The following is a 24,874-nucleotide window of genomic DNA, read 5'->3' as shown; positions in this document are numbered from 1 at the left end:
ACAGACCTGGTCTATGACGGACTGGGTCTATTATGGACCGGGTCTATGACGGACCGGGTCTATTACAGACTGGGTCTATTACGAACCTGGTCTATTACAGACCGGGTCTATGACGGACCGGGTCTATGACGGACCGGGTCTATTATGGACCGGGTCTATGACGGACTGGGTCTATTATGGACCGGGTCTATGACTAAGTGTCCATCAGGTGTTGTAGCTCCACCTCTGACTTCTTCTTTGGTGTTCTATCGACTGACGCAGAAGTGTTGATACGTGAACAGCTGATTGATGGAGATCTATAAAGAGAAGCAGCTTGAGTGTTTGAGAGGTTTGATCCGTAATTTGTTCCTCTTCATTAAAATGAATTATTATTAATAATTAAATGACTGCAAACAGACATATGGATCAGGTCTGGTCTTTGTGTCCCAGCTGAACCTGCAGATGAAAGCAGCAGGTTGAACTTGTTTTGTTTGGGGCTTTTACAGATTTACAGCAGATGCTTCTTCTTCTCTGGTAATAATCCCGTCGCTCCGGATGTCACAGCTTTCCCTCCATATGAGCGTTACATCATGTTCAGACAGCAGCATGGAGACACGTGACCATCGGTGGACTTCCTTTTAATGACTCTAATGTGGATCTTAATGAGCTGGAATGACCTGATGAGACTCCTCCAGTCCACCGGATCCAGAGCTGAGACGGTTTTAAAGTGACGGAAACTTCCAAGCTGTGAGACCTTCAGTGTGACCCGGCTGATTCCAGGTCAGCTTTAGGCCTCAGGGCTCCGAGCCGGATCTCTTTGTCTAAAGGACCCACGAGCTGCTCTCACAGTGGGTGGTGTTGGTTTTATGTTGTTGTTTAAGTCCTTTAAGTCCCTCTGTCTTAAATGTCTTTTTCTTTCAGTATTCCGTCACTTCCTTTTACCGTCATCAGTTTGATTAATCAGACCTCAGATCTGATCTTTGATGCTTCAGAGCGTCTCTGTGAATCATTTCCTGAGATTCACTTTGAACATGTCTTTTAGATCAGATTTTTTTGGAGGGTTGAGAAAGTTAAAAGCCCAGACTAATGATGATGATGATGAAGAAGATGATGTCGTCTGTTAACAAATGAGACCTGGTGTTTGCTGTCACGGATCCTAAAACAAGATTCCCTGAGCAGCTGATTAAAACACTGATAACTTGAATGAAATCTGTTGTTTGTTTCTCCCTCAGTAGTGGTGAGGCGTTCAGGAGCATTCAGGACTGTTGGAATCTGCAGATGTCTTCATGTGTTAACACATTTCTTTTGTTGGTTTTCAGGCTGCTGCTCAAACACAAAGCTCTCGACAGGCCGGAAGAGACGCCTGATGATGAAGCTCAAACTCCACGGTAAAATACATGATCTACTAATACTGCTATAAACACTCTACTAATACTGCTATAAACACTCTACTAATACTGCTATAAACACTCTACTAATACTACTATACACACTCTACTAATACTGCTATAAACACTCTACTAATACTGCTATACACACTCTTTACTATACTACTATAAACACTCTCTACTAATACTACTATAAACACTTAACTATACTGCTATAAACACTCTACTAATACTGCTATACACACTCTTTACTATACTACTATAAACACTCTACTAATACTGCTATAAACACTTAACTGTACTGCTATAAACACTCTACTAATACTACTATAAACACTTAACTATACTGCTATAAACTCTACTAATACTACTATAAACACTCTACTAATACTACTATAAACACTTAACTATACTGCTATAAACACTACTAATACTACTATAAACACTCTACTAATACTGCTATAAACACTCTTTACTATACTACTGTAAATACTCTTTACTGTACTACTATAAATCGTTGTAGTATAGAGAGAATATAGATTATATTTAGTGTGATATTGATATAATAATAATCTCTCACAGCGCCCCCTACAGGCTGTAAACTCCACTACAGCCAAACAGCACTAATTTAATCTGATTTCTTCAGACTTTAAAGTTGGTTTGTTGATGCATTGTTTTAGGTTTATATGAAAATGTTTTTATTATAATCTTACAGGTCTGGTGAGTCTCCATCATTGGGGGACCAGCAGGAAGATCCTCATGAGTCCAGTAGTGAACCCAGAACAGACCAGAGACCAGTTAGTGAGGGGGACACTGGAGACCAGATGAAACCTCTTCACATTGTCTGGCCTCACAGGTGGTGAGTTACATCTGTTTATATATTTATATATAAATATATATATTAGTGCTAGGCAAGTTAATGCGTTAACGCGCTATTAACGCGTTAACGCATTAACTCACAAACGCCAACAATTATTTTATCGAGCATTAACGCAGTTTTATTTTTATTATTAAGCGGACATTTTTAACACAAGAACTGTTCGGCCGAACAGCCGCCAGCGAGCGGTGAACAGCTGTTTGTCTCTTCCCGTTTTCTTCACCTTCACCTACATTCCCCTGGGTCCTAGGTTCTCCATGTTCAGCTTCTTATTACCCTCTATGTACCAACGTACATCACATCACATCACAGTCATTGAGCAGACGCTGTTATCCAAAGAGACTTACAGTCAGTGTGTTCAACATAGTGTTCAAGAGAACTACTAGTCACCAGAAGTCATGAGTTCATCTCCTTTAAACATCTCAGAGCAGAAACCAGAGCAGACGTACAGAAACACACTAGCATGAACACAACCAGTGCTGAGAGGAAGGCTCAGGGTAGACCTTCATAGTACTATAGTATTATAACAAACACCACACATGTTATGCTAATCAGCGTAGCATAGTGTCTGACCAACATACCAACAAATAAATGATTCATTTAAATGATTGTTTTAGAGTTTTTAAAGTGTTTAGTTTGTAATATGTATAATAATCACATCATTTAGTTATCACTACTGAGAATTTATCAAACATTAAAACATGACGTAGATAGGTTTCAGGTTTCAAGATGTTTATTTAAATTCATCTCTGACACATGAAGATAAAGGTGTGAACACCGGCTGAATATCTATGATCAGAATCATTATAACTGTGTTATAACTGCTGCTGTGTGAAGAGAATCCTGCTGTTAACAAGAACCTGATGAGTTTAAAGTGTTTAAACCAAATGTTGTTGACCTTTAGTTCATAGAGCAGCACTTTAACATAAAAGAGTGAAAACACTACTTTAGATTCATTATTGAACTATGCGCACAACAATGAGATTAATCGTGACCACAAGTTGTAATCGTTGCCCAGCACTAATATATATATATATTTGACTGGTTTGTTTCTCTTTACTGCCGTCAATGAAACCAAACTCTTCACATTAAAACATGTATTTATTCCTTTGATTTGCAGGCTAAAGGTTTTTTGTATACTTCCATGAGTTAGTGAGCTGACTGTTTTTATATTTCTATGATATTATATTTGTGTGTTGGTAGCTGCTGGTCTGATGCTGGATACAGTGAACAGACAGTAGAAGAGTGTGAAGGTCAAACAGATCCTCCATGTTTCCTGAGGTGAAGAATAACTGAACAGATTATTTCATTTCTCAGCTTCTCCCTCTGGACTCAAAGATTATTCATTTCTACAAAACCTTTCTGACTCCTGTGAGCCACCATCCCTCTATTATATGTATAGCTATATATATATATATATATATATATATATATAGTGTGTGTGATATATAGTGTATATATATATATATATATATATATATATATATATATATATATAGTGTGTGTGATATATAGTGTGTATATATATATATATATATATATAGTGTGTATATATATATATATATATATATATATATATATATATATATATATATCAGAGGCGGCCGTGCATTTCATACCTGGGCCTTCAGTGCTGTCCTGCATCTGAACCACCCCATAATAACCTCATGATGAGCCACAGCTACGGTTATTTGTTTCTAGGGGTGTAACAACACACGTATTCGTATTAAACCGTTCGGTACGAGGTTTATGAACCGAACAATACGTTTGAATAATACTAGTGCGTTTGGAAAATGCAGAAGCTGAAATTGTGGGAAATATAATGTTTTTGGTGGACGGCGCTCACGTAGGAGACACCGGACTGTGACCTCTGAACCCGGAACAGAAAGACAGCTGAGGCCCCGCACTTCTGGGAGGCTACGCTAAACTAGCGTAACAAACAATAACTCTGTGCATGACGGTATGCTTCATAATTAACGGACAATGCATATAGTCCAAATCTATATAATATATAAATCTTATAAACAAGCTGCACTGAAGCAGAGCAACTGAGGAGCACAGTAGCTGTGCAATGAGAAGATAAGATAATGGGAACAATATTTATATAAATTATGATACATGTAGTGTATTTAAGAAACATTATAAAATAGCTCTAACTTTGTGATTCTGTTTAAGCCAGCAGAGAAGGCTTTGCAGGCCCTGACGGCCACCACTGATATATATATCAGTGGTGGGATGTATATATATATATATATATATATATATATATATACACATACAGAGAGGATGATGACGAACACATAACTGTGCTCTTCTTCCTCCTCTTCTTCTAACAGCAGTTAGTGAGTATTAATTATTGCGTCATCTCATTCATAAACACAGTAAAACACTGTTTATGCTCAGTGACGAGCTCATTAACATGCAGAGGACTGAGCATGCTCAGTGGGAGCAGAGAGCTCATTAACATGTCATTAATTATTCTGCTTCATGTTGAACGAAGAGGTGATTTTCAAAATCAAGATTTACAATTACTGTGAAAAAGTCTAAATAAAATACACTTTATTGTGAAAAAGTCTAAATATAATGGACTTAATAATAGTTATAATTCATTCATTTGGGATCACATGTGATATTCAGTTACTAATAAGATCAAAGAGCTCCACACTTCCATCTAAAGAGCAGTGAAATCAGAGAGTTGTGTAGTTGATGCTTTCTGGTTCATGGTGCTCCAGCTTCTTCACCTGAAACAGCTGTCTCCCCCCCCCCCCCCCCCCCCCTCCAGCAGCAATAAGACGAGCAGTAATCTGAGGATCCAGGTCACAAACAGATTAAAACACAGATTAACTCTCTGAGGAATAAAAGCAATAATCCATCTGTTCAGAGCAGATTACATGACACCAACGAAGAAGAGCAACACAAACACACCGCTGCATGTCCAATCATTGCCACAGAAGAAGAGCAACACAAACACACCGCTGTATGTCCAATCATTACCACAGAAGAAGAGCAACAAACACACCGCTGTATGTCCAATCATTACCACAGAAGAAGAGCAACAAACACACCGCTGTATGTCCAATCATTACCACAGAAGAAGAGCAACACAAACACACCGCTGCATGTCCAATCATTACCACAGAAGAAGAGCAACACAAACACACCGCTGCATGTCCAATCATTACCACAGAAGAAGAGCAACACAAACACACCGCTGCATGTCCAATCATTACCACAGAAGAAGAGCAACACAAACACACCGCTGTATGTCCAATCATTACCACAGAAGAAGAGCAACAAACACACCGCTGTATGTCCAATCATTACCACAGAAGAAGAGCAACACAAACACACCGCTGCATGTCCAATCATTACCACAGAAGAAGAGCAACACAAACACACCACTGTATGTCCAATCATGCTTAAGTTTAACTATATATATAGTAGTGCTGGGTAACGATTACAATTTTTAATCGTGATTAATCGCATGATTTTTTTGCGATTAATCACGATTAATCTCATTGTTCAATAATGTTGTGTTAAAGTTCATAATGAATCTAAAGTAGTGTGTTGAGCTCTTTTATGTTAAAGTGCTGCTCTATGAACTAAAGGTCAACAACATTTGGTTTAAACACTTTAAACTCATCAGGTTCTTGTTAACAGCAGGATTCTCTTCACACAGCAGCAGTTATAACACAGTTATAATGATTCTGATCATAGATATTCAGCCGGTTTTCACAACTTTAAAAACTCTAAAAACTAAATGTATTTTTTGCTGTTGTTGGTATGTTGGTCAGACACTATGCTACGCTGATTAGCGTAATATGTGTGGTGTTTGTTATAAATGTACGTTGGTACATAGAGGGTGATAAGAAGCTGTACATGGAGGGACTTAGGACCCAGGGGACTGTAGGGGAAGGAAACAGGAAGAGACGGAAGAGACGCCACACAAACAGCTGTTCACCACTTGCTGCCGGTTCTTGAGTTAAAAATGTCGCTTAATAAAAAATAAATGCGATAACGCGTTAACTTGCCCAGCACTAATATATAGTTAATATTTGTGTGTTTTTCAGGGAACACGACAAGAACCCTGAACTCTTTTTCTCCACTTTAATGAAACTGAAAGAGAAACAAGTCGACTTTCATCTGTCGGTGCTCGGAGAGACTTTCACTGATGTACCAGGTACACACACATACACACACTAATACACACACATATACACACACATATACACACTAATACACACATATATACACACACATACACACACTAATACACACATATATACACACACTAATACACACATATATACACACACTAATACACACACATATACACACTAATACACACATATATACACACACATACACACACTAATACACACATATATACACACACTAATACACACATATATACACACACTAATACACACACATATACACACACATATACACACTAATACACACATATATACACACACATACACACACTAATACACACATATATACACACACTAATACACACATATATACACACACTAATACACACACATATACACACACATATACACACTAATACACACATATATACACACACATACACACACTAATACACACACATATACACACACATATACACACTAATACACACATATATACACACACATACACACACTAATACACACATATATACACACACTAATACACACACACATACACACACTAATACACACACATATACACACACATATACACACTAATACACATATATACACACACATACACACACTAATACACACATATATACACACACTAATACACACACACATACACACACTAATACACACTAATACACACATATATACACACACATACACACACTAATACACACATATATACACACACTAATACACACATATATACACACACTAATACACACACATATACACACACATATACACACTAATACACACATATATACACACACATACACACACTAATACACACACATATACACACACATATACACACTAATACACACATATATACACACACATACACACACTAATACACACATATATACACACACTAATACACACATATATACACACACTAATACACACACATATACACACACATATACACACTAATACACACATATATACACACACATACACACACTAATACACACATATATACACACACTAATACACACTAATACACACACATATACACACACATATATACACACACATACACACACTAATACACACATATACACACACTAATACACACATATATACACACACTAATACACACACATATATACACACTAATACACACATATATACACACACATATACACACTAATACACACACATACACACACTAATACACACACATATACACACACATACACACACTAATACACACATATATACACACACTAATACACACACATATACACACACATATATACACACTAATACACACATATATACACACACATATACACACACATACACACACATATACACACATATATACACACACATACACACATATATACACACACATACACACACTAATACACACATATATATACACACACATACACACATATATACACACACATATATACACACACTAATACACACATATATACACACACATATACACACACACATACACACACTAATACACACATATATACACACATACACACATATATACACACACATACACACACTAATACACACATATATATACACACACATACACACATATATACACACACATATACACACACACATACACACACTAATACACACATATATACACACACACATACACACACATACACACACTAATACACACATATACACACACAGAAAATGATTTTTCTAAGTTTGTTGGTTAGACGTGGAGGTCACATGACCGGAGTCTTCAGAAGCTCATAATAATAACAGATAAATATTGATGATGAGGAGTTTCTTCATCACATTAGTTTGATGAAGTCTGACTTCTTTCACCTTCTGTGTGTTTGTGTTATTAGATGATGTGAAGGTCACAGGATCAGCTGATGATGCTGTAATGACTGTGTGTGTGTGTTTTTGTGTGTGTGTTTGTGTATTAATGACTGTGTGTGTGTGTGTGTGTTTTAACCTAATGAACACACTCTGAGATATTAAGACAAAGTTTTACTGCATCATAAACAGTGTGACAGTAAAGCTTGATGTCTGTGAAGATGTTTATGAAGTTAATCCATTAGGACTGTGATGTAGTTAATAAGGTTATTGATTACGTTCACCTGTTCTTTCTGCTACGGACACAAACGTCACGCTTCTTAAAAAATCACTCTTTATTTCTCTTCAGACGGAAGAAACTTATATTCTATTAATTAGAGCTTTTAGTTTATGACATATTATCATTTTAACTCATTTCAACTCCTTTATTATATTATGTTATTATAGAAAAGACGAACATGCTGCTCACTCACTAATAATAATGATAATAATAACAATAATATAATAATAATAACATAATAATAATGATAATAATATGATAATAAGAATGATAATGAATTAGGGCTGCAACTAACGATTATTTTAATAATCGATTAATCTGTCGATTATTTGTTCGATTAATCGATGAATCGGATAAAAAAACAAAAGCATTAATTTCTAACCCTTTTTTCAAAAACAGAGCTGACAGTGTAAATTCACAGTGCAAAACATCTTCAGAAAGTGCACAAACAGGTTGCTTGAACATCCCTGAGCTGTTAAAGTAATAATTTAAAAAAAGAAATGGACTAATATCAGGAGTGGGGTTCAGTGGGTTACCCAAAATACTCTGTCTCTCATCACCTACAAGTATAACAGTACTTTAATGAGTTAACTGAATAAACTTTACCGTGTTCGCCTGGTAGACCAGCAGTAGAATAACAGAATGGGAAGAAAAAATTTGCTGTTTTCACCGCCATTTCTCATCTTTCTGAGCTCCGCTTAACTTCCGGTTTAATGGTCATGTTACAAAAACAAAAGCTCGTCTATCATAAGTAAAACAACGGCGAAGCAGTTACGAGTTTAACACAAGGTACCCAAAATGGCAATACATGTAATGTATTATAATTGCAGAAATAAACAAAAAATAATACAAATCGCGTAAATCAACTTCCGGTGTTGTCATGGCAACGTTTATACGGCGGTCAGCGTCAGCTACAGAACCGGAGTCCTGTTCCATTATTCCGAGCTGCTGTGAACACTCAAACATCTCCACGACTTATTGAGTGGCGTAATAATCGCGCGACACAACGAATCGATAATGAAATTCGTTGCCAACTCTTTTGATAATCGATTTTTATCGATTTTATCGATTCGTTGTTGCAGCCCTATAATGAATGATGAACGGGCCCTCCCACCTTTGCGTACGTCGGGGGTACTTGCGAGACCTCAGCTTACGCGGCCGAGAATGTCTGCGGCCATCGGATAGCGACCACGAGTTAGACATTTTCTTCCTGCTTGGAGTATTTGACCACTACTACTAAGAGTCCACTACTTCCTGTAACCACTGTGTGGCGCTAAACAACGCACGTCAACATGCATTATGTTGCTCTATCAAGTGTAGACAACATCATGTAAATGTCATGTGAATCAGATATTGTTTGTCTAATAATGCTGATTTCCTTTCGCCATTAGGTGACGCTTTGATTTAGATGTAAAATTGGCTCGTAGACATCAAGCCACGACTGTTATCAAGCATGGCACGTTTGGGACAGATTTGAGCAAGTCCTGTGGAGATACATCAGCTTGCTGTTTCATGGGTAGTCACGTAAAATGGCCGCCACGCCACGGCTACACGATTCAATCAAACGTAAAGCTTTTGATAACTTTTAATCACAAAGGTCTTTAGATTGTACTGACCAAATTTGAAGTGGATCCGCAAAATTCCTAGGAGGAGTTCGTTAAAGTATAGCGACTAGAATTGTTCAAAGATCTATCCAAAAATGACACAAAAATCTAAATGGCCGACTTCCGGTACGTTTTAGAGCATGGTCCCAAGAGACTTCACATATACATATCAAATTTCATACATGTAGGTGAAACGTAGCGCTGAGGCTGATATTTTGAAAATTTGTAGGGGGCGCTGTGGAGGCAATTTAAAACGGCCAAGCCAAAAACCCTTGTACAATATGTCCTCCCATCACCTATGACACATGTACAAAGTTACATGACTTTTGGAGCATCCCAAGTGAACCATCAGCTTCTTTTTTCATGGCGAATGATGCGTTGCCTGGGCAAGAGGGTTCAATGAAAAATCTCAATATTCATGATGAAGCATCTTCAATGTGTTAAGGCTATACTTACCAAATTTGAGTTTGATGTGGTCAACTGGCTAAGAAGAGTAAATAAAAGTATAAAATGTGACTTTTCCTTTTGCCAGTAGGTGGCGCTATACATTATTGAAAATGTTGGATTGGATAATGTGCCTTGGAGTTATAACAACTTCCTTTTTCATGTCGAATGAGGTAAAATGGCCGCCACATCAAGGCTCTTCCAAGAAAACTCACGATTTTGATAACTTTTCATCACAAAGGTCTAAAGAGCAAATTTGAAGTCGATCTCATAAATTCTGTAGGAATGTGTTAAAGTACAAAGGCAGAAAACGATGAAAAATGACAAAGCTTTACAATCTGTGCACGTACGACATCCTCTGTCCCGGAACACAGCGGAGCAGGAAAAACTCCCCAAAAACCCATTAATGGGGAGAAAAGAGGGAGAGACCTGTGGGAGAGCAACAGAGGAGGGATCCTTCTCCCAGGATGGACAGAAGTGCAATAATGTCATGTGTGCAGAATGAACAGCATAACAGAGTTACAACACATTCAATGTATATGACAGAACCACGGCAGGACCAGGTCCAGGTATAACCCGCATCCACGGAAACCTGTGAGGTGAGAAAGCACTCTGGTGAAGAAGCAAAGTCAGTAATGTGCGTTAATGGTAGAGGTCAGTGGTTCTCAACCTTTTCTCAGTAACCCTACCCCCTGTGGAACATTTAATATATATGAGTACCCGCTAACCAGCGCAAAGCATTTATGGTTGAAAAATCAGTGTCTGATTTATTAAAGTGTTAACACTGAAGATTGCATTGTTTAGGATAATGAAATTGAATAGCCTACTGAATATAAAATTCAGTTTATGAACTTACACTTATATTTTCTTGAATATTTATTAAATAACTATTTTTCAAGGATTTTTGAATGGATGCTAATTTTAAATCTATTTAAAAAAAATCTCACGTACCCCCTGGAGTGCCTTCACGTACCCCCACTTGAGAACCACTGGTATAGGTAATATAAAATAGTAATGCGAGTAATAATAGAAAAAATGATATTAGCAGTGAGAGTCAGCAGGGCCAGGGCGGGAGGAAGGACCAGGGTCCAGATATAACCACGATCCATGGAACCCTGTGAGGAGAGAGAGCACAAAGACTCCGGGGAAGAAGCAAAGTTAGTAATGAGCATTAATGGGACATCGATTCATACAGAAGGAGAGGAGAGAGGAGCTCAGTGTATCCTAGGACGTCTTAAGCCTAATCTTAAATGTGGTGAGTGTGTCTGCCACCCGGACTGAAACGGAAAGCTTTGTTCCACAAAAGAAGAGCTTGGTAACTGAAGGCTCTGGCTCCCATCCTACTTTTTAAGACTCTAGGAACCACAAGTAACCCTGAATTTAGGGAGCGCAGCTCTCTAGTAGGGTAATATGGTACTATAAGCTCTTTAAGATATGATGGTGCCTGACCAATTCGGGCTTTGTAGGTAAGGAGAAGGATTTTAAAACCCTTTGGACCCGAAGATGCCAAAAAGGTCTCCATTCTGTTCCGAGGCTCTGTTCCAAATGTCGTAGAATGGACTTTTCATACAAAAATATTATTAATGCTTCATACCAAATTAACGAAGAGATTCTGTTCAACACTATCCTGCAAGCCAGTGTACACACTCCAAACACAACTCTACACAAACTCAAATAAACAACTCAAAGAATGTCCACAATATCACTCTTTTTTCGCCATGGCTGAGCCGACCACACATTTCGGTAGGCGCTAATAAGAAGAAGCTAAATGCTAACACGGAAAATCTAAATAGCAGAAAACACGCCAATAACACACTGAATCCAAAGATATCTTCACTATTTATCTACGTGAAACCACCACAGAGCTGTGAGCAAACAAGCACCAGAACAACACACCAGCTTCACCGCTAATATTTCATAAACTCCTTACCTTTGTGCTGTTCTGATGTAAACAAAGGCATATTTCCGGGTCCTACTGTTCTATCAACATCCTGTGACGGCTCTGAACTGTTTCCTGAAGACATTGGGATCAATCTAATTCTTAGGGAAACTAACATTTGACCTATTTCAGTTTTGGCAAATGGGTTTGACCCATGGGGGCGGATCACGGTTTTCAATTATTTTATTGGCTTAAAATTCTGTCAAACAACTCAAAGATTGGATCATACACTCCTCAGACTCTTCCGGTTCAAATCTTATGTCACATGCGCAAATCGGCCAATCACAGGCTTTAGTAAGGTTCAAATACATCACGTAAAACTGAAATTCAGACGAAAATGAGCCATGTTTTACAGGTTATTATAGGGCCCAGGCTCTCAAAATGATGCCAAACTGCTGTATTAGATAGATTGAACACTATTAGTGATAAAAGAAGTGAAATATATAGTTAGATAGTATATAAAAGTACAATAAAACAGCTATATCGGCTGCTTCCAAAATCAGAATTGACGTTGGCCGACCTCAGCTGACCTTGATTTCTCAGGCATACTTCACTTTATCAAAGCCATTTTTTTTTTAAAGGACTGCTGATTTGGGAGAGTTTAGGCTTCTGCATCATTTCAAATCAATAAAAGTGCTTTTTAGGCAAAAAAAAAAAGGCAAACCTGAAAATTTCAGCTCAAAGTTCAATTTGAGCTGTGTTAAACATTCGTCCAGCATTTACCTGTAACATATACATGGATATGTACACATCTTAACAAAGCTCACATTTATTTGTGTTATTATGCCATTTAAATTATTCAAATAGACCTTGTAGTTAGAGATTTACACTCTCTGGCGTATGGGTAAGACATTTTCGAGCAGAGTGCTAAAAATAGGCCTAGGGTTCAAGAGGTAAATTCTATTCTAGATTTTACAGGGAGCCAGTGCAGAGAAGCTAATACAGGAGTAATATGATCTCTTTTCTTAGTTGTTAGTACACAAGCTGATTTAAGAGAGAGATAAAAGGCAGTCCTAGAAATTTATGTGTATTGATATACAAGCCACGCCCCTACGAAGATTATTGGTCTAAATCTTCCAAACGCAATGTGGTATCAACAAGCTTTGAATGATTTTAGATGATATCAATCCACTTATTATCCACAGCAAATTTGGTAGCAATCGTACCAAGCCTCTAGGAGGAGTTCGCAAAAATGAGTTTTTCACAAAATTCGGTGGAGCTGAGGCTTTTTTGTAGAAATTTCAAGTAAATCGGACATACTGGCAGAGGGGTGTCGCCGGTCCAACTTGTAGGGGGCGCTGGAGTGGCATTTTTTTACACACAAATATGGCACCTATATCACGTCTATTTCCACCGGGCCTGACAAGTGTGCCAATTTTGGTGCATTCCACACCTTCACAGCCATCCCTTCCTCCTCACAGACCGACTCCACCAATACAGAACATACTAAACTAACCCGAACACCACCGATGAACACGAGCTTCATGTTGAGCTCATGTTCAGTCTGTGAGACAGCAAAGATCCCCGTGGAGTCCTCCTCCTGGCTGGCTCGCCAAATGTTGGAGTTTTTTGTTGCTGTTGATGAGCAGTTCTTTGACTTTATGACTTTATGTTAAAACTCAAAAGCTAACGGCTCTATACTAGACTCCCTGTCTCAGTGAAGAACATATGATTGATTTTACACAAATATATTTCAAGAAACAAATACATTTTTCTCCCACAATAACAACAATAACTATTAGTTTCTCTTCTGTGTGCACTTATGTAGAGCTGTTTCATAGTTTATGAGAGGAAACAAGTCTTTATGCGAAGCTAACTGACGTTATATGCTAAACTAACTGACGTTATATGGTAAGCTAACAGGCATTATATGCTAAGCTAACTGACATTATATGCTAAGCTAACTGACGTTATATGCTAAGCTAACAGACATATGCTAAGCTAACCGATGCTATATGCTAAGCTAACAGACATTATATGCTAAGTGAGTTTCTGAATAAACATGTCTTTTATAAAGCAGAGGCTCTCTTCTTCTGTGGTCTTTTCTTCAGACATCTTCTCGGAGGCCAGACCTCAGCTGGACCCTCACATCCAGAACTGGGGTTTCCTGTCCAGAGACCAGTACCTGCAGGTTCTTCTTCAGGCCGACGTGGTCGTCTCCACCGCACGACACGAGTTCTTCGGGGTTGCTATGTGAGTCTGAGGGATGCTGTCTCTTTAAGACCAGACAGTCACATGTGGATCATATGTGGATCACATGTGGATCACATGTGGATCACATGGATCAGGATCACATGTGGATCAGTTATCATTTAACAGTAAAATACCTTTGTTCATTTATTCTGTTTTCATAAAGTTTCACCTCAAAAAAACATGTTTACATTAAACTGTTCAAAAACTTTACTGAAGAAAAAAGACTGAATATTCAAATCAAACCTTAAAAATCAACTCATTTTAATTTGGAATAAAACCAAAACATGTTTTTTAATATTAGTATTAATCTGTTAATCTTTACCTGTAATCATTAATATAATGTTAACATGTTAATCTTTACCTGTAATATATAATATAACAATATTAATGTGTTCATCTTTACCTGTAATATATAATATTAATATATATTCATCTTTACCTGTAATATATAATATAATAATATTAATCATTTATTCTTTACCTGTAATATATAATATAATAATATTAATCATTTCATCTTTACCTGTAATGTATAATATAATAATATTAATAGATTCATCTTTACCTGTAATATATAATATAATAACATTAACATATTCATCTTTACCTGTAATATATAATATAATAATATAAATAGATTAATCTTTACCTGTAATATATAATATAATAACATTAATATATTCATCTTTACCTGTAATATATAATATAATAATATAAATAGATTCATCTTTACCTGTAATATATAATATAATAACATTAACATATTCATCTTTACCTGTAATATATAATATAATAATATAAATAGATTCATCTTTACCTGTAATATATAATATAATAACATTAACATATTCATCTTTACCTGTAATATATAATATAATAATATAAATAGATTCATCTTTACCTGTAATATATAATATAATAACATTAATATATTCATCTTTACCTGTAATATATAATATAATAATATAAATAGATTCATCTTTACCTGTAATATATAATATAATAATATTAATATATTCATCTTTACCTGTAATATATAATATAATAATATAAATAGATTCATCTTTACCTGTAATATATAATATAATAATATAAATAGATTCATCTTTACCTGTAATATATAATATAATAATATTAATATATTCATCTTTACCTGTAATATATAATATTAATCAGAATCAGAAACATTTATTGCTAAGGTATGTTGCACATACAAGGAATTTGACATGACGAGTGGTGCATAACATTAAACAACCAACAACAATCAACACAGTGCAAAAAGTAGAAACATATTTATATTAGTGCTGGGCAACGATTAACATTTTTAATCGTGATTAATCGCATGATGTTTTTGCATTGTTATGCGCAAAATTCAATAATGAATTCAAAAGTAGTGTACTGCACACTTTTATTTTAAAGGTGCTGCTATATGAACAAAAGTGCAATAACATTTGGTTTGCGAACACTTTAAACACATCAGGTAACAGCAGTATTCTCTTTTCACAGTAGTTATAACACAGTTATAATGATTCTGATAATAGATATTCAGCCGGTGTTCACAACTTTATCTTCATGTGTGTAAGAGATGCAATTTGAAATCTACATCTTGAAAACTGCAAACCTATCTACGTCATTTCACACACGGAGATAGAGGGAGTCACACAGGGAGATAGAGGGAGTCACACAGGGAGATAGAGGGAGTCACAGGGAGATAGAGGGAGTCACACAGGGAGATAGAGGGAGTCACACAGGGAGATAGAGGGAGTCACAGGGAGATAGAGGGAGTCACAGGGAGATAGAGGGAGTCACACAGGGAGATAGAGGGAGTCACACGGAGATAGAGGGAGTCACAGGGAGATAGAGGGAGTCACACAGGGAGATAGAGGGAGTCACACAGGGAGATAGAGGGAGTCACACAGGGAGATAGAGGGAGTCACAGGGAGATAGAGGGAGTCACACAGGGAGATAGAGGGAGTCACACAGGGAGATAGAGGGAGTCACAGGGAGATAGAGGGAGTCACACAGGGAGATAGAGGGAGTCACACAGGGAGATAGAGGGAGTCACAGGGAGATAGAGGGAGTCACACAGGGAGATAGAGGGAGTCACAGGGAGATAGAGGGAGTCACAGGGAGATAGAGGGAGTCACAGGGAGATAGAGGGAGTCACACAGGGAGATGGGGGGAGTCACACAGGGAGATAGAGGGAGTCACACAGGGAGATAGAGGGAGTCACAGGGAGATAGAGGGAGTCACACAGGGAGATAGAGGGAGTCACACGGAGATAGAGGGAGTCACAGGGAGATAGAGGGAGTCACAGGGAGATAGAGGGAGATAGAGGGAGTCACAGGGAGATAGAGGGAGTCACACAGGGAGATGGGGGGAGTCGCACAGGGAGATGGGGGAGTCACACAGGGAGATAGAGGGAGTCACAGGGAGATAGAGGGAGATAGAGGGAGTCACAGGGAGATAGAGGGAGTCACACAGGGAGATAGAGGGAGTCACACAGGGAGATAGAGGGAGTCACACAGGGAGATAGAGGGAGTCACACGGAGATAGAGGGAGTCACAGGGAGATAGAGGGAGTCACACAGGGAGATGGGGGGAGTCACACAGGGAGATAGAGGGAGTCACAGGGAGATAGAGGGAGTCACAGGGAGATAGAGGGAGTCACACGGCGATAGAGGGAGTCACACAGGGAGATAGAGGGAGTCACACGGAGATAGAGGGAGTCACATGGCGATAGAGGGAGTCACACAGGGAGATGGAGGGAGTCACACAGGGAGATAGAGGGAGTCACACGGAGATAGAGGGAGTCACACAGGGAGATAGAGGGAGTCACACAGGGAGATAGAGGGAGTCACACAGGGAGATGGGGGGAGTCACACAGGGAGATGGGGGGAGTCACACAGGGAGATGGGGGGAGTCACACGGGGAGATGGGGGGAGTCACACGGGGAGATAGAGGGAGTCACACGGGGAGATAGAGGGAGTCACACAGGGAGATAGAGGGAGTCACACAGGGAGATGGGGGGAGTCACACAGGGAGATAGAGGGAGTCACACGGGGAGATGGGGGGAGTCACACGGGGAGATGGGGGGAGTCACACGGGGAGATGGAGGGAGTCACACAGGGAGGTGGGGGGAGTCACACGGGGTAGGCGGACTCATCCCCACCAGAGATGAGTCCAATGAGGGTGGTGTCATCCGCACACTTCAGCAGCTTGACGGACTGGTGACTGGAGGTGCAGCTGTTGGTGTACAGGGAGGAGAGCAGAGGGGAGAGAACGCAGCCTTGGGGGGAACCGGTGCTGATGGTCCGGGAGGCTGAGACGTGTTTTCCCAGCTTCACGCGCTGCTTCCTGTCAGACAGGAAGTCTGTGATCCACTTGCAAGTGGAGTCGGGCACGTATAGCTGAGAGAGCTTGTTATGCAGCAGAGACGGGGTGATGGTGTTGAAGGCAGAGCTGAAGTCCACAAACAGGATCCTGGCGTAACACTTAGTATATTAATCTTTACCTGTAATATATAATATAATAATATACTTTATTTACAGCTCAGTGTTCTCACCTCAGCGACAGCTTGAATACACTTTATTGAACCAGCAGTCTCTTCACATCAAGGTCTCTGTGGACCTGCAGAGACCTGTAGAGACCTGCAGGTGTGGACTCTGTGAACCAGACTTCAGTCACACTTCAGTCACCTGAACTCTGCAGCAGCTGCAGGCCGATCGGCCAATCAGACGCTCCGCTCTCTGAAGCTCGGCCAATCAAACGTCTCTGTGAGTGTCGGCCTGCAGCGCTGATCTGTGATCTGCTCCTGATTCATGTTTGTGCTTCAATATTTATAATGAATTCAGTCTGAAGGAATACTTCTACAAATACTAGTTGAAATACATAAAATACTTCTACAAATACTAGTTGAAATACATAGAATACTTCTACAAATACTAGTGGAAATACATAGAATACTTCTACAAATACTAGTTGAAATACATAGAATACTTCTACAAATACTAGTTGAAATACATAGAATACTTCTACAAATACTAGTTGAAATACATAGAATACTTCTACAAATACTAGTTGAAATACATAGAATACTTCTACAAATACTAGTTGAAATACATAGAATACTTCTACAAATACTAGTTGAAATACATAGAATACTTCTACAAATACTAGTTGAAATACATAGAATACTTCTACAAATACGAGTAGAAATATATAGAATACTTCTACAAATACGAGTAGAAATACATAGAATACTTCAACTAATACGAGTAGAAATACATAGAATACTTCAACTGATACTAGTAGAAATACATAGAATACTTCAACTAATACTATACAGTAGAAATAAATAGAATACTTCAACAACTAATTATTTATAATAGAAATAAAAACCTACTTTAATAACAACAAATTGTTGACAGCAGGGGCCTTCACACTGACAGAGAGAGCAGCGACCCTCGACTATATATCGTATCAAATGTTTTATATTAAACCGGGCCATGTATAAACATACCTCTCTATTCAATACTAAGCTATTCAAATAATACACAGGTTGATATATTCATGTTTTTATTTTAAACACCGTGCCACTGACATTTAGAAACATACACTACCGTTCAAAGGTTTGGGGTCACTCAGACAATTTCGTGTCAATTTTCAGTTTCTTCACAATCTCTCTCATGGAATAGCTTCATGTCTAAGAACAAGAACAGACGGCGAGGTTCACATGAAAGTTCTCTTTTTCTGGCCATGTTGAGAGTATAATCCAACCCACACATGTGATGCTCCAGATACTCTGATGTAGATATTTCATTAAAAACAGACATTTCCACCTAGAATAGTCATTAACCACATTAACAATGTATAGAGTGTATTTCTGATTAATTTAATGTTATCTTCATTGAAAGAAACGGTGCTTTTCTTTGAGAAATAAGGACATTTCTAAGTGACCCCAAACTTTTTAACGGTAGTGTACCTCATAACTGATAATGCCAATATCAACATTGTCTGTCAATTACATGATAATCATCTATGAAGGCAAATCACTGTCAAAATCCGAGAGCGCAAATGAGATCCAGCCGGCGCGTATTTTACTGTGTGAGACGTACACATGTTAGCAGCAGTCTGACAGAAGAAGGGTGGAGGAATAGAAGGAGCACGTTAGCATGCTATGCTAGCAGCAGTCTGACAGAAGAAGGGTGGAGGAATAGAAGGAGCACATGTTAGCATGCTATGTTAGCAGCAGTCTGACAGAAGAAGGGTGGAGGAATAGAAGGAGCACATGTTAGCATGCTATGTTAGCAGCAGTCTGACAGAAGAAGGGTGGAGGAATAGAAGGAGCACATGTTAGCATGCTATGTTAGCAGCAGTCTGACAGAAAAGGGGTGGAGGAATAGAAGGAGCACATGTTAGCATGCTATGTTAGCAGCAGTCTGACAGAAGAAGGGTGGAGGAATAGAAGGAGCACATGTTAGCATGCTATGCTAGCAGCAGTCTGACAGAAGAAGGGTGGAGGAATAGAAGGAGCACATGTTAGCATGCTATGTTAGCAGCAGTCTGACAGAAAAAGGGTGGAGGAATAGAAGGAGCACAAGTTAGTATGCTATGCTAGCAGCAGTCTGAGAATTCAGGTACTTCATTAGAATAAAGAGAGTTTTATAATGAGAGATCTCACACTGTGATAATGAAGTCAGGAGCTCATTATGTTAGCAATGAGAGGACGTGTTGTCCCTGAGGAGGAAGTGATGTTTGTGTTTGATCCAGAACCAGGAGGGTTCTCTCCCCCCCAGTCTGTAAACCAGAAGGGATCCCCCCCTGAGTCTGAAGGGTCACACTTTAAAAGGTTCAATATTTACATGGAGTTCTGTGAGCGCTCAGATCTTTTTATACGACCACAAACTCTATTTATACATATTAATATTAATATATATGACATTTTATTATAATTTCCTACAAATCCTGTGCTCATCATTTATTTAAATAAACAGAAACTGCTCTGTGGCTAATGTTAGCATAGTAACAGGCTAACATGCTAGTGTTTTTAATATGAACATGCTATCTGTAAACATGATGAATATTAGCATTGTAACATATTAACCCTTAATAAGTTCATTGGGAAGCTAATGTTATTAAAGTCAAACTGCTCAGGTCCACAGAATAAAAGCCAGCCGGTGTCCCGTCTGTTCCATCAGAGTAGAAACAGTAGAGCAGAATAGTTCCTCCTCATTATCTCTGAGTTTAATCTGATTAACGTCATCATCACGGAGCCCTCCAGTCATGATAATTATATCTGAGATTAACATTTACTCACATCACAGAGCTGGACTGACCTCAATAATCCAGATCACACAGACCTAGGACCTGGACCCTCAGACAAGATCACAGAGATCCAGAACCTGGACCCTCTGACAAGAACCTAGACCCTCAGACCAGAACAGATCTTTGTTTCTGATGAACAGTTTCAGTCAGAACTGTTTTAAATATGAATGTTTCCAACACAAAGACGGAAAAGTCCTTAATTATTCATCAATGATCTTCAGAATATTTAAATAACAAGCGTCTGAGGTCATCAGGGTCCAGGAGAAGAGATCTAGTCCCACAGATGATCTGTGGTGTTACTCTTCATTGTTGGTCTGAATAAATAATTATTTCTATGCACTAACCCTTTGATATTGTGATGTTTTACAGGCTAGAAGCTGTTCACTGTGGCTGTTATCCTCTGTGTCCGAAGGCCTTAGTGTACCCAGAGATATTCCCAGGTAATAAACCCTGTGATGTTACAGTGAACCCTAATTCAGTGATGGTGCGACGATTTCTTCTTCTCTGCTCTCTAATGCAGCAGAGTACCTGTACTCCACACCTGAGCAGCTGTGTAAACGTCTGCAGATGCTCTGCAGGAGGCCCGACGTCGCCCGCAGACACATAGTCAAGGTAACCCACTGTTTACAACTGGAACACTATGTTTACCATGATGCATCAGGGTACTGCTGGAGCCAGTTAGCTCAGAATTAGCTTCTCCGTCCAGTTCGCTCAGAGTTAGCTTCTCCGTCCAGTTAGCTCAGAGTTAGCTTCTCTGTCCAGTTAGCTCAGAATTAGCTTCTCTGTCCAGTTAGCTCAGAGTTAGCTTCTCCGTCCAGTTAGCTCAGAGTTAGCTTCTCTGTCCAGTTAGCTCAGAGTTAGCTTCTCCGTCCAGTTAGCTCAGAGTTAGCTTCTCCGTCCAGTTAGCTCAGAGTTAGCTTCTCCATCCAGTTAGCTCAGAGTTAGCTTCTCCGTCCAGTTAGCTCAGAGTTAGCTTCTCCGTCCAGTTAGCTCAGAGTTAGCTTCAGTCGGTGTCTAGAAGCCACCGCGGCTAACAATGTAGCTAGCGAGCGGCTAATGTAATGCACAGTCATAGCGCTTTGCTAACATTTGGTATTTAGTACAGAGGAGGCTGATGGGAACCTTTACCTTTGACATCTTCTAATATTATAAAGTCACAACTGTTACCTAACAATGCACCGAATAATTAACTTCACATGACCTCCACCGCGTCACAACTTGTGACCCTCCAGGTCCAGTTAGCTCCAGTTAGCACTAGAAGCTAAGTGTAGCTAACATCCTGTGTTTGTAATGTCCCCCAACATGTTGAAACATAAATATATTAAAGTGGAGCTAATATGTTCTGCAGGTGGACACCTCCTCCTTCTCCTGGACGTCACTGAAGGAGCGGTTTGAGACTCTCCTGTCAGCCGAGTGTCCCTGAACGCACCGCCTGCCTCCATTAGCTCTGGTGGTTCAGGTTCAGGTCTGACTCAGAGTCTGGACCCGTAAACGTCCTCTGGAGGACGTCTGTGTTTTATGTGTGTGGAGGTGGTGGGGGGGGGGGGACTGAGCGGAGGCCAGACGGTGGTTTCTCTCTGCTGCTCCACCTGAGCTGCCAGGTCCAGGACCAGGTCAGGGTCTCTACTCAGACCAGACTGAAGTGGATCTGCTCCATCAAACACTGAGAATATGCTTCATCAGCAAAACCTACAATCTGATAAATGACTTTTGTCTTTCATCAAATAAAGTATCAATAAAACCAAAGCAGACTTTATGACAATAGTAAATACTGATGACATCATTCAGAAGTAATAATAACTAGGAGTCATGTGTTTGTTAAAGCAGCATAAAGACTGATCCTGGTTCAGTCTGAGTGTTTATGTTTGAAGTTAAGATGTTTAAGCAGCTGTTCTCAGGTCAGTGATTCATCTCCTGCAGCTACAGAGGAACTAACCACTGTGTGTTAATATCTGACCTCCGGCCAGAGGATGGAGCGCTTTAATCACTGTCACTGTTCGTCAGAGCGCTGATCCAGAGAGACAGCAGCAACGCTACTGAGCACGCTCAGGTTCATCTAGATGCTACTGAGCACGCTCAGAAGGTTCATCTAGACTACTGAGCACGCTCAGGTTCATCTAGACGCTACTGAGCACGCTCAGAAGGTTCATCTAGACCCCCCCCCCCCCCCCCCCCCCCCCCCCCCCCCTCTGACCCACAGGAAGCAGCATGTGTTCAGAGCAGCACACAGTCAGGTGGAACATGTGACCTGTAGATGACATCATCACCCTCACTGGGTCATGTGACACTGAAGAGGAAAGCTTTATGAACTCTTTGATGCTGTTCTGTTAATGTTATATTATATTCCGTATATAATATATATCATGTAAAAAATATTCATGATACATCTGTACATATTTAGACAATTTTATTTTAGAATAGTTATTTTTATTAGTTTTATTTGCACAAAACTAAAGTCCATAAAATGATGACTCATCACAATAAAACAAAAGAGTTGGTTCACTGAGAAGCGTTCATATAAAGTATATAAAGTGTAATAACTATAACTATGATATTTAGTGAGGGAGTCGTGTGGTTTAATATCTTTAACTCATGAGGTTTCATTTCAGGGTGGAATGTTTCTGTCGTTTAGTTTCAGGCTTTTTAGAAGAAAGCGGATTATCAACAAAGAACAGAAACGTTAATTTAACGCTTCAGGAGAGACTTCCTGTCAGCTATGGAGAGATGTGATTGGTCCTCAGACACCTCCAGCATCACACACACACACACATATATATATATGTATACATACACACACACATACAGTATATACTGTACACAAGCTTCTGTAGCGTCTTAGCTAACGTTAGCTTAGTGCCCTGTTGTAATGATTAAACTGGTAGCTTAGCCCTGCTAACGTTAGCGTAGTGCTCTGGTATGTTAATATTACCTTTTTACCCCCCACAGAGAGATGCTTTGTCACACCTGCCCCCAGCCTTTGATACATTACCGTGAACACTTCCCTGGATGTTTCATTAAATGTGTGTTTGATGTGTGAATGTAATCAGGACTGTTTAGTACAGAAGAAATAAAAGAAACCTTCAGCATCAAAGAGCAGACTGTCAGCTGTTCTCCTGGGATTCACTTAAACATGAAAGATCCATTTTTAAATGAAGGCCGGCCTCAGTTCACCAGCAGAGGAGACATCAGAGCAGTAAAGGAGCCGTAATTAGCTCCATGTTAGCTTTTTACTGCTGCTACGCATTAGCTGCTTTTAGCTGCTGCTCTCTGCTACGCGTTAGCCGCTGCTCGTTGGCCGCTGCTCTCTGCAATAATGAAACAGAGAAAAGGTTTCTCATAATTACTCTTCTTATATGGACACCAGAGATGGAGACGAGAAAATAATTTAGAGAGAAGAAGAGGAAAAGGTTTCTGGATCATTTGAACCTCTTGTTTTTGCCCCAACTTTATGTTCCTGGTGAACTATATCCTGATATATATATATATATACACATATAGGACCAGAGACGCCGTATACGTCTCTGCTAGAGACCTGTCAATCACTGTGTAGCCCCGCCCCTAAAGCATCCCCTGCTTTATGGTCTGTGTGACTCTAAATGGACCATCATTTACTAAATGAACATCATGCTGTATTGAAGAAGACTTGAAACTAGAGATTGAGACCATAAACTCATGTTTACAATGTTTACTGAGGTAATAAATCAAGAGAGAAGTAGAGTCATTTTCTCATAGACTTCTATACAACCAGAGGAGTCGCCCCCTGGTGGACACTAGAGAGAATGCAGGTTGTTCAGTCAACATTTTAAACATATACACAACAT

General features: G+C 39.2%; 1 protein-coding gene across 2 annotated transcripts in view; it reads left to right on the top strand.

The window, feature by feature from the left end:
- The window catches only part of gtdc1 (glycosyltransferase-like domain containing 1), a 44,903-nt gene extending 20,796 nt beyond the window's left edge, over nt 1-24,107 (top strand). For both annotated transcript variants that reach the window (XM_079169946.1, XM_079169945.1), the window contains 8 exons: nt 1,299-1,367; nt 2,083-2,226; nt 6,315-6,424; nt 14,586-14,727; nt 21,423-21,493; nt 21,574-21,665; nt 22,402-23,103; nt 23,134-24,107. In XM_079169946.1, the coding sequence (XP_079026072.1) occupies nt 1,299-1,367; nt 2,083-2,226; nt 6,315-6,424; nt 14,586-14,727; nt 21,423-21,493; nt 21,574-21,665; nt 22,402-22,476 (703 nt within the window). In that variant the 3' untranslated portion in view covers nt 22,477-23,103; nt 23,134-24,107. The remainder of the gene's footprint in view (nt 1-1,298; nt 1,368-2,082; nt 2,227-6,314; nt 6,425-14,585; nt 14,728-21,422; nt 21,494-21,573; nt 21,666-22,401; nt 23,104-23,133) is intronic.
- The last annotated feature ends 767 nt before the right edge of the window (nt 24,108-24,874 follow it).

The sequence above is a fragment of the Pholis gunnellus genome (genome assembly GCF_910591455.1).
Source record: "Pholis gunnellus genome assembly, chromosome: 12".
In the NCBI taxonomy this organism is placed as follows: Eukaryota; Metazoa; Chordata; class Actinopteri; order Perciformes; family Pholidae; genus Pholis; species Pholis gunnellus.
The sequence above is the reverse complement of the archived record's forward strand: the minus strand, read 5'-3'. Positions and strand labels throughout refer to the sequence as shown.